Source organism: Thunnus thynnus, chromosome 4, assembly GCF_963924715.1.
Source record: "Thunnus thynnus chromosome 4, fThuThy2.1, whole genome shotgun sequence".
Taxonomy (NCBI): domain Eukaryota; kingdom Metazoa; phylum Chordata; class Actinopteri; order Scombriformes; family Scombridae; genus Thunnus; species Thunnus thynnus.
Window position 1 is genome coordinate 16,226,830 of NC_089520.1, and position 12,719 is coordinate 16,239,548.

The window sequence follows — 12,719 nt, forward strand, 5'->3', positions numbered from 1 at the left end:
GTTTTGGTTTTAAGGCTGCAACCTCTGCTCTTATCAACCTTGTTTTCCAGCAGGATTGGATAACTGCAACCAGCCCAACACCAAACAGCACACGAAGTTGGTTAACTAGCTGGTCAACATACTGTTAAAGAAGGAGCAGTTTAAAAGCTAATGTAGATATTTTCTCAGGAGCTGATCAGGACCAAAACAGACTAAAAAGAAGAGTAGATATGGGATTTATATTAGTACAGTGGCCACAAACACCATTAATGTTAATGTTGCTTTGTGTCTCCTGGATGTACAGTATAGGCGATCGTTTGCTTACAAATTTGGCATAACAACTTCATAATGAGATTATATGTCACTTATCTGTTCTCAACTTGTTCTGCTCCCCTTAAGTGGCCTTAAAAAATCAAGTGATACAGCTTTAAAGCATAAGCATTATGCAGGTGTATGCTAAAACAAGTTCTTGTCAACCCACAAAAATTAAATATGAAAGTTTTTTTTTCCTCTTTGTGACAAGCATCTGTTTCCTGTGCTGTGTCATTCACCTCAAGTTCTAATAGAGTGATTCATATTTGCACATGTTTTGATTATATTCCATCAAACAACTACATTATGCAGTTTGATGGAGTAAAAGGAGAAAGCTAGATCCGCTGCCTTTAATTAGAACACCATAATTGTCCATTACTGTGATGGCCTGACATCCCATGTCTTTGTGTATAGTTTTGCTTCGTTCGCTGCAGATACTGAACACATACTGAATGTGGAGCCTAATTTACTCTGTAATGAATTCTTCTGAGAAATTGTAAGGCAAATTTTGAGTTGACGCTGCAGAGAGAGATAACATTTTTCAGTCAAAAACATGATGTTTTTAATGATGTAAGCAAGCTTTCAGTGTTTAATTTACAGGCGTCATCATAGCAACACTGGAGCGTGTTCAAGCAGCTGCCCATTTTGATGAAAATGCACCATAACGGAATTGCACCGTCTAGCACAGCTGAAAAAGATATACTGCCGTAATTCTGAGGTTATCAACTGTGCTGCATGGTTATTGATTGTTGGAAGTGACTGCATCATACCCTCAAAGTGTTTCTCTCACAGATGGTATGATCCTAATGAACTAGACTAACAAACCAGATGCTTCTGCGCTGTACTACATGATGTCCTATGAGGTTATATGGAAGAAATCTTATATACATATTTAATTTGACAGCATGGAGAGGAACCACCAGTGCACATTCAATTTGATTTAATGTCATATTATGGTACACAGGCTGGTATACTGTGATATTTAACAAGGATGAATTATTTTATTAGATGATTCAAGGAAGTTCAAGGATGTAGACGTGAACGGGGTTCGCTTTGGACTGCAGCAGTGTTATATTTGGACAAATTTTACTGTTTGAAGATAATGCAACTTCTTGTTTTCCTTACAAATCTATTCTATACTGTAGCAGGTGCATCAACAAATGCACTAAAACAAAGATTTCCAGAAGGTTAGATGCTGTAAAGGTATATGGTCTCTATTTTCATTGTCAGCAAGGGCTTCAATAACATGTTAGCTCTTTCTGGGCTACACTCATGATTACTGTTTTGTTTAGCATCAGTGTATGGGCTGATGATGTAAGCAGTGAAAACCATCTGCGATCCATATACAGGGTTGTGTAAAATGAATTTTTTTCTTTTTTTTCATCTGTCTGTTGGCTGGCAGCCTGTACCTCTTTGCTTGTCTCTTGTCTCTGTCCATCTGTCTGTCTGTCTATCTGTGTCTGTGTGCTCTCCATCTGCCTGCCTTTGTGTTTACTCATAATCTATTTCTACATCACTCTTGAGCAAATTGCAGCCAAGATATTAAGAAGTCAACATCAAACCACACTGTTATTGGATACATTCATCATTCAAACTGCAAGACAGCTCTTAATATAGCAGCAGAATTGCAGCCCTGACAAGAATTTAATGATTTTCAATGAAAATTACACTAATTGCAGTTTTGGTAAGGCCACACTGACTTCCTGTGTCAGTCTGAGGTGTTCTAAAGGTCACTAGAATAAACTTTCCCTTACAACTGAGAGAGTTTGGCCGTTAAAAGTGCACAAGCGGGCATCCATTTTCTTTCTCTTATTTGTTCCACAGGAAATATGATGTCCAGTAGAGGGCAGCATAGACAACTAAGAGCCTTTGAGTGTACTAATGGAAAACACTTCTCTTTTCTTTTCTCCTCTTCTCTTCTCTTCTCTTCTCTTCTCTTCTCTTCTCTTCTCTTCTCTTCTCTTCTCTTCCAGGGCCAAAGTGTTTCGGGGAAAGAAGGTCATTGGGGAGTACGACATCAAAGTGGAGCAGGTATTACATTGATTTTTATAGACATATCATGCTGCAGAATCGTTTATAAAAGGTTGGAGGGGGGTCTGAACAGAGATGAAAGTGAACTGACACCATATTCAGATGTTTGATATGGAAATGCTTTTACTGACAAGCAGAGACACTGGTGCACAACATTTTCAATAAAACGAAAATGTCTTTCAGATGAGACTTTTTTATTGCTTTACACAGCAAGTTATATGTTTCTAAAAAGAGCTAAAGTGTAAAAGCGGTTTATTTAACCTTTATTTCACCAGGAAAAATCTCTTTTTACAAGAGAGTCCTGGCCAAGAAAGGCAGCAGCACAATTAACATAGTTGTAGACATAAAAGGACATATAACAACTTACAATGAATAAAAAGAATAAATTACAGAATCATAAAATATCAAAAATATTCATCAATATTCATCACAAGTCATCTACATCAAACATCTACTGCCAGATGAGCCTGCCTCCAAGTCATTTAGAATTACTTTAAATTCGTCCAGTGAGCTCCCGAAGATTCAGGTAATTTTGCAACTGATTCCAAGCAGGGAGAAGCATACTTAAATGCCAATTTTCCTAATTCAGCACAGGCTTTAGAGACAGATAGTAGGAATAAGTCCTGGGAGCGAAGACAGTACCTTCCCATACTTTTCTGAAGGATGTTGAACCATAGGTAAGATGGAAGCAGACCAAGAATAGCCTTATATATAGGCAATGGTTAAGTCTACGGGTGGACAAGGCAGACCATACAACCCAAGCATACAAAGAGCAATGGTGAGAAAGGGCTTTAAAATTTGTAATAAACCTCAGTGCTCCATGGCAGTTAGTATCCAGCGCATGTAGGAATTGCGAGGATGCATGCATGTAAATAACATCGCCATAGACAGTCGCAGCAACAAGTCTCCTTTTGGCCTTAAAGGAAAAGCAAGACTTCTTTATAAAATAAAAACCCAATTTAGACTTCAGTTTTTTCACCAACTTTTTCACCAGAGTGAGAATCATCTATTACAATTCCTGGATATTTATATTGAGATACAGACTCAATCTCAGAGCCCTGAAAAGTGATAATAGATAGATAGATAGATTCAGTGCCTTTGATTTTGCATTTAAAAACATCATTAGTTTTGTTTTGTCAGCATTCAAAACAAGTTTTAAATCACACAATGCATATTTTACAGTATTAACAGCAAGTTGTAGCTGATAAAGAGCCTGATTTGGTGTAGACGCAGAGCAGTATATCAAACTAGAAACTGTGGAAACCTTTTGATGCTGTTGACTCTGTTGACTCTTGATATATATAATGAATAGGAGTGGCCCCAGGACTGATTCCTGGGGCACACCCTTGGATACTCTACGGGAGCTAGAAGTGATACCTTCTACTTGCATGCACTGAGATCTGCCTTATAGATCATTTTCAAACCAACAGTTTGTTGTGACAGGCCTACGCTGATAAGTCTTTGCTTCAATATTGCATGATCCACAGTATCAAAAGCCTTAGATAAGTGAATGAAAAGTGCTGCACAATGTTGCTTGTTGTCTAAAGATTCAATAAAATCACTTACAGTACTACTTTTAGGGCTGCTGTAGTTGTGCTGTGTTTTCTCCTAAAACCTTATTGAAAATCAGATAAGATATATTTAGCAGAGAAAAACTCTTGTTCACTTACAAGGGATTCCAGTCCCTTAATCAGGACAGACAATTTGGAGATGGGCCTATAATGGTTTAAAACTGTAGGGTCACCCCCTTTCAACAGGGGAAGAACAAAGGCAGATTTCCATATAAGAGGAATTTTGTTATCGTCCAGGGAGAGATAAAATCAGCTGCTAGCTTTAGAAAGTAAGGCTCCAAGTTATCAGGACCTGCCAATTTTCTAGTGTCTAAAAGTTTGAGGGCTTTATGCACCTCTGAGACTGTAACTGGATTAAAATTAAATGTTTAACTTACCGTAACATGACTGTCAGAATAAACAGTAGGGAATTCTTACAAGTAATGTTGAGAGAGTCCCACAAGGGACCAGAGGCAATGAAACGCTCAATAAAACAACTTAGCATTTTGGCCTTATCAGTGATTTTATGTCAGTCCTTAACAATGCAAAGGAAGCTCTTTGCCATTTTTATTTACAGATAAGGATTTAATAGCCTTCCAAAATTTTAAAGGATGGTTTAGAGTGTTTGAGGTTTCAGTGAGGAAATAATTAGCTTTGGCTTTTCTAATTGCAACTGTGCATACATTGTACAGTCACCTGAAGAGTGGCCAGTCTAAATCAAGACCTGATCTCCTTTTTCCTATGCCACATTGCACTCATGAAGTGAGTCAGATAAATCTGTGTAGTGAACCATGCACTGTCTCAGCCTTTTACTCTGTACATTCTGAGGGGAGCATACTTGTCGACAAACTCAGTGAAACCATCATAAAATAATTTCCAGGCATTTTCAATGTCAGCAATAAGGTTTATAATGATGCATGGCTTGGTTTTGGAAATTGTTGTATTTCTAACTGTGGCAGTGGACACAGTGGTCACTAATGTCATTTGCGAATACAGAGGCAGCTGTGTATATATGAGGAACATTTGTTAGGATTAGATCAATTTAGAGATTATTTTTCAGATTAGGTCTAGCAGGACTATCAACAATCTGAAAGAGATTTAGTGAGTCACAATGAGCTTTAAAAATATCAGATACCGGTTATAGCCAGTTTATATCTCCAATAATGACAATTTCACTAAAATTCAATGCTGATAAAAGCTGCATTAAAGAAGTTAGAGAAGCACTGACAGCTGAAGGTGTCCTAGAGCAACCAACCGATTAAGAGAGAAGCACATTCATGTGAAACTTACTTTTGATAAAGATTGCAACACCCCTGCACCTTTTGGGTCAGACAGTCCTATATAGATTATAACCATCAATACTATTATCCTTGTCTGTATGTCCTATTGTAACCAGTTCATTTGATTTCCTTTATTTAACCAGGTAAAAGTCACTTAGAGATTAAAATCTGTTTTTCAAGAGAGACCTGGCCATAAACAACACCAAACTTATTCATTGATGAAAATTATCCAAGCTTACATATTGGTGTGAGGCAAAAGTATATGAACCCTTGCTTTCAGTAACTGGTGTGACCCCCTTTTGCAGCAATAACTTAAACTAAATGTTTCCAGTAACCGTTATTGGCCCTGCACATCAGCTTGTAGAAATTTTACCCCATTCCTACTTACAGAACAGTCTCATCTCAGGGATGTTGGTGGGCTTCCTTACATGAACTGCCCGCTTCAGGTCCTTCCACAGTATATCTATAGGAATAAAGTCAGGACTTTGTAATTCCAAAATATGAACTTTCTTCTGCTTTAACTGTTTTTTGGTACGACTGCCATTAAGGGTCGTTGTCTTGCTGCATGACCCACTTTCTGTTGATCTTCAGTTCACGGATGGATACCTTGACATTTTCCCATAGAATTTGCTGGTACAACTCACAAATCATAGTTCCATCAATGATTGCAAGCCGTTCTGGATCAGAGGCAGCAAAGCAGCCCAAACCATGACACCGCCACCACCATGTTTCACAGAAGGAATAAGGTTCTTATGCTGGAACGCAGTGTTTGCTTGTCACCAAACATAACGCTTCTCAATCAAGCCAAATAGTTTGATTTTGGTTTCATCCATCCACAGAACATTTTTACAATTGCCTACTGGCTTATCCAAATGGTCTTGAGCAAACCATAGACAGGCAGCAATGTTCTTTGTGGAGAGTAATGGCTTTCTCCTTGCACCTCTGCCATGCACACCACTGATGTTCAATGTTCTCCTGATGGTGGACTCATGAACACTGACATTAGCCACTGCAAGAGAGGCCTTTATTTTCCTAGACGTTACCCTGGGGTCCCGTGTGACCTCCCGGACTATTACACGACTTGCTCTTGATGTGATCTTTGTTGGTTGACCACTCCTGGGAAGGGTAACAATGGTGTTGAATGTCCTCTGTTTGAGCATGATCTGCCTGACAGTCAACTGGTGGAGTTCCACCTCTTTAGAAATGGTTTTGTAACCCTTTCCAGCCTGGTGAGCATCAACAACTCGTCTTCTAAGGTCCTCAGAAATCTTCTTTGTTCGACACACTTCCTTAAACCTGTGTTGTGAAGCTCAGACTTTGATAGTGAAGAGCCAGATTTCTCTTCTTTAAATAAGGCAGAGCCTCCCAAACTCACCCCTTATTGTCATCCCATTGCTTGAAATGCCTGACTCTAATTTCCCCTCAAATTAACTGATAATCCTAGAAGTTCACATGCTTTTCACATATGCATAAATACATTAGATCATTTTCTTCAATAAACAAGTTTATTTTTTTTGTCTAACTTGTTTAATTGATGACTCTTTATCTAATTTTGGAGCATGATAATCTGATCACATTCTAGGTTATATTTATGCAGAAATAGAGCAAATTCTAAAGGGTTCACTTGTAAGCATCACTGTATGACATTCTGGTTTCATATTGGTTGAACCACATAACCAGAAAACCATTTTACAATACTTAATGACTGCATTTGAAATGACTATATTCTCTGGGGTTTCGGACCAAACAGTTTCACACCTAATAGATGTTGACAGTTAAATTACAACCTCAAGTCTCACCACAGAAACAAAAATAGACACCAGAGGAGACAGGAGTTGGCAGCTATGAGTCACAGAGAAATCTGCTCTATGTTTGCAACAACACCAAGGAGAAGCATACATACATTATTTTACTAAAATAACCACACGGTTTATGTAAACAATATTATGGATTTGTTTGTATCCTAATAAATATAGATTTAAAAATATGCAAAAAACCTTCAAAAGTATGTACATAAAAATATTTTCCTACATCCTGTTTTACTCTCACTGCCTCTGAAAAAATATATTTAGAAAAGAAAGTAATTCAGTATTTATTTGCTATATTTCCTCCCAGTACAAGTGATTAATTCAAATAAAAAACAAGAATGATGTGCACCATATGAGCATGGCTGTAATTATGGAATAGAGTTGAGGTATTACATCTTTTCCCGTGCGACCTTGAACGCTGACAACATACTAATTTGTTATTCTGTTTCTTTGGGAACCCTGTTTCGTTGTTTATTTATAGCACAAGGAACCATTTATAACAGACGTGTTTATGCAGCAATTACCATATAACAGGATTCCTGTGTATTTCATCACTGTCTATATCAAGACTTAATGTTTGTAACTGATGAAACTGTCCTGTGTCTTCTTTCCATCCTCGTAGGCTGAGTTCTCAGAGATCAACCTCGTCTCACATTCAAATGGAACCTGTAACATTGACATGCAGGTCATCAGGGGCGGGACCAAAGTGGTCAGGTCAGCACCACATACATACACACACACACACACACAAACACACACACACGCGCGCGCACGCGTGCGCGCACACAAACAAACACTGGTTCTTTTGTGTTCTTTGAGAAAAACAAAGCTGTTATTTTGGACTCAAATCTCACTTCCTAAACCCAAACGTTTACTCTGTGTTTTAAAAACCCAACAGTTATCCCGACACTCACATTTATTTGAAAATACAAGGAAATACATGCAAACACAAAAAAATACAAACTGTATAACTTTCCAGCCAGCCTTCAACCCCTGATTCTAATTCATAACCTACTCCAGAGATAATACTTGGTCCTTACAAAAACGTTCTCAGTTTCAGAGTTGTTTTTTCTTTTTTTGGCATTTCCAGCCTTTATTGAAAGTGACAGATAACATGAACAAGTTCCAGGCCAGAATCAAACTGTATGTATCTGAACCACTCAGCAACCAGAATGCCTCTTTTCTAAATTAATTTGAGTATATTGAGACATGTGGTCCTCTCATGGAAGTGTAAGAAGATATGGACTCCATGGACATCAACTGTCAAGGACTAGCTTTTGATGATGCATCATATATTAATTGTTCTTCTCTCATGACCAAATTAATGTAATCTACAATCCAAGAGTGCAACTAAGAATTACAAACCTGATAATCCCCTGATGAGAAACCAACCCAATAGATAAGCATGGGTCCTCACAAATGTTAATTTTACTTTTGTCGCAAGTATGTTTGGTGTTTTGATTTTACGTTGATTTTAAGTATAAGAAACACATACACATTACTCTTAACAACAAAATGCAAACAAAAAATATAATCTGAACCTCAAACTCAGCATTTTCATCAGCTGACATGCTGCAGCATAGCACTGTTGTACCATGTTTGCACATAAACGATGATGATGATTCAAAGACTTTTCTATCAGATTAGACTGAATGCTTTTGGAAATAATAAAAAGACTCATTTACTGTAAACACTGATCAGTGGAAAAAGGGCCGAGGCGTATGGCCACAACCATTACCGGCAGACTGGCACAGTAGCTCTACAGTACGCACAAACATGTGAGTGTACTGTAAACCAGACAATCACACAGACACACTCACACACCACAAACCACACTGACACAAACACCAGTGTCCCGGCTGAAGACAGCCAGTGATTAAGCAAGACTCTAACTCCCACTGCTCACCAACCAACAAAACCAACAGGAAATGAAGACGGCAGCGTCAGTCTGATAATCTCTGCCCTGTAATTATGCTTTATGAGGGGTTGGTCCACACATACTCACACACAAACACATAGTCAACTGTGACCACTGCCTGAGATAGTGTGGAGTCAGGGAAACTTTGATTCATAGACAGAATGATTCACATCCACCTGTCCTGACAATTTCATGTCTGCAGAAGCATTATTCTCATACAATGGGTGTCATTTAAGCTCCTCAAAGACCTCAAGAGTTGTATCATGGCCTCAGTTTCACCCAAACATAGACTTTCTGCAGAGAAAATTCATGAGTTTACAACATAATGGTCAGTCTGTCTTGTCTGCCTTGTCTGCCTGTCTGAGTTCAAAACAGGCTTTTTAGACTTGAACGGTTTTAACAATCTGCATTTGTCTATTTAATTGCACTGTGTCCATCGATTTCAAGGGAAAGCAGTGATTTTTGCTAACTGCTCTTAGTCTGTGCGTTGCTAAGTAACCCTCAACCTGAAGATGTAATCTTGTCCAGACTCTGAGCATGTCACTGCACAATTTACAGCTCCTCTCTTCTATTTTCTATCTTTTATCTGTTTTTATTTCATTGTTTTTTTGACTGACGACAACCGAAATAACTCAATGTCAGATGTAACAATATACTATGCCCTACAATTTATGACATATTTACAAGTTAAAACATATAGACACTCATGATTTGTAATTGATCATTGAGCAAAAGTTCTGGTGTCAGAGTTTTAAAACTTTGGTGTAAGGAAGAGGCTGTGTGTGTCATACTATGTGGAAAAGACAACGTCATTACACAGCAGGGATAAAGTCACTTAAATATCTCCATTTTGAGTTGTACTGTGTGACAGCAGATGGACTCTGGTCGTTTTTGGCTGGAACATTTGCTAATCCTTTTGGTGCATGCATGCATGGTTAACTTCCATATGCTCAGCCACACACATCTACATGCAGGTCAAATGAGAAGAAGAAAAGCACACTTCACTAAATGATATTTGATAAAGAGATCAAGCAAGCAAGCAAAGTTTATTTATATAGCACATTTCACAGACACCAGTCACAAAGTGCTTTGCAGTCAAAGAAATAAAATCAAATACAATCAAATCAAAATGAATAAAAACAAAGACACCAAATAAAATATACAAGGGGAACAGGCATAAGAGACCAATTACAACATAAAATACCACATGCTCCAAAAATGCCTGTCTGAACAGATGGGTTTTTAGCTGCTTTTTAAAAGAGTCCACATTATCCAAAGACCTCAAGCTTATTGGGAGACTGTTCTAAAGCTTAGGTGCTGCTGACTGGAAAGCACGATCTCCCTGAGTCTTAAAATGTGTCCACTTAGGTACACTTAGAAAACCCTGGGTGAAGGACCTAAGAGCTCGGCTCATGGTGTGGGGGTGCAGAATGGACAGTTTGTAAGCTGTGTAAGGAAGACTTATTAAGGCAGGTAAAAAGAGAATTACAGTAGTCCAAATGTGAAATAAAAGACGTCTCCATTTCATTTATTGACATAACAGACCAGAGTTTGCCATGTTTCTTAGGTGAAAGAAACATGATTGAGTCATGTTTCTCTCACAATGTGGTCTTTCAAATGCAGTCATGTTTCAGTCATGTTTCAATGTGAGCTTAAAAACCCATGGTTTGGTCAAAAACACCAAGATTACGCAGAGAAGACTGAGAAGATTAGGATAATGCACCAAGGTTCTGCCTGATTGATGAGTAAAGATTATCAGGACCAAAAATCAGGTCTTCAGTTTTCACTGCATTTAACTGCAAAAAAATATTTGCCATCCAGTGCTTATCAAACACCCTGTGCAATTCCAGTATTTGAACAAGTTGCTTCTCAACAACTTTTTCTAAAATTTTGGAACAGAAAGGTAGTTTTGAAATGGGCCTGTAGTTCTCTGTCAGGGAGGGGTCCAGGTTTGGTTTCTTCAACAAAGATTGAACAATAGTCTGCTTAAAGTAACTGGGGACACACCCTGATAGAAGGGAGCGGTTTATAATATTGACTATGCAGGGGCCACAAAAGTTAAAAACCTTTAAAAACAGAGAGGTTGATAGGACATCTAGTGGGCTCGAGGAGGGTTTCATTGGTCCTAACAAGGCTGCAATATCATCTATGGACACAGGACAAAAGGACTGCGAGATGGATGAATTTGAGGAACCACTAGTGAGTGGACTGAACAAGGGTGAGATATTTGCCCTAACATTTACAACCTTGTCTATAAAATATTTAACAAAGTTATTGCAGTCACTGTTTGAGAAAATTGGTAGGTTAGGGGTGCTGGGAGAGATAGTTAGTAAGAAGTAAGTAAGATGATCTCTCAGCCTTCACCATATTGTTGAGGATACATATGAGTTCACTTAGTTGCAGTCTGTGTACTTCAAGCTTTGTGGCTTTCCACAAGTGCTCAGTCTTTCGACATTTGCGCCGAAAAGTCCAGATAGCCTCATTCATCCACAGGGGTGCGTTTTTGGAGATGTTTCTAAGTTTCAGAGGAACCAATTTATCCAACACTGAGGAGCAGTGAGTGTTAAATGATTGGACTAAAGTGTCCAGGTTTCCATCCTTTAAAACAAAATTGCTGTCAAACACCATAGAAAAATTGACAGCCACAGCCTCATTTATGATGCGGGTGCGTCTCATATGGCAGGAAAGCTGAGACTCCAATGTCGAACAAATGTCAAATAAAATACATTTATGGTCACTGACACATAAGTTCTTAGAGCCAACAAAATGAATATCTATACTATATGTGTGTGCCCACCTGTGTGTGTAGAGCCAGGACTCAGTAAGATTAAGAAATTCAGAAGCAGCATTACACTTAATGTTCACATCGAGAAATCATTCAAAATCATTCACGACAGAGTATGCAGAGAACTTCTTGTTAGTGTTAGCAAATCCCATGAAAAGACAGAAACTAACAATGTGTTAGCCTGTCTCTTGTTTCATGTTACATTTCGACTTCCATATAGTTTATCAGCCTATTTGTTCCTATGTAAATAGATCTATAAAATCTAAATCTACTCTATATTTTCTTTTTTTTAAGCAAAATAATTTCCTAAAACAGCTCGGAACTGTGGTTTTTCGTAAACATTATTCAAACAGGAGTAAACAGTGTATTTGTTGGGGGTTATTTTCAGTGGGGCAGTAACACACATTTGAGTGGGATTGACTCAAAATAAACTACACCAACCATGTTTATGGCAATAAAGGAACATGTCACCCAGTGCAGTGTTTTGGCTCATTTATATGTTTTTAACAGTTTTTGGACAACAATGGAAGTCCATGGCAGAGAGACATAAGCTACTGTACCAGTTGTTGGCTACACATACAATACTTATAAGCAGGATCAGTTCAATGTTGTTTTTTGTCTTTTCTTGAGATTTGTTGACAATAAGAAAAATTGCAGAATATCACCAGGCTTGTCCTTAAGATATGTTCATTTTAAGGTGCATGCCTGCAGATAGACTTTTTGTCTTGCCAGTATCCACTAGATATCTCACCTCTTGCTAATCTCATTGGTGCATGCCTGATTAACTTCCACATGCTTAGCCACACACATTTACATCCAGGTCAAATGAGAATAAGAAATGTACACTGTCACTAAAAGCACAATGATATTTGATAAATAGAGTGCAAGAGACCATTAAAAATCATGCACAACATATAACTCCTCTTTGTTTTTCTTTCTTCCTTAAATTTCCATCAGGAATTGTAGCTGGCAGACTTTACCAAAGGTCTTTAAGTTCTTTTTCGTGAGTTGTTACAACTTTATTCTTCCTGGAAATGTTTTACATTTGGTTCAGTG

General features: G+C 38.1%; 1 protein-coding gene across 1 annotated transcript in view; it reads left to right on the forward strand.

The window, feature by feature from the left end:
• syn2b (synapsin IIb) overlaps window positions 1–12,719 on the forward strand; it is an 86,792-nt gene that overhangs the window by 44,891 nt on the left and 29,182 nt on the right. Inside the window, exons 2-3 of the mRNA XM_067586929.1 lie at window positions 2,265–2,322; window positions 7,583–7,674. Coding sequence (XP_067443030.1) covers window positions 2,265–2,322; window positions 7,583–7,674 — 150 coding nt within the window. The remainder of the gene's footprint in view (window positions 1–2,264; window positions 2,323–7,582; window positions 7,675–12,719) is intronic.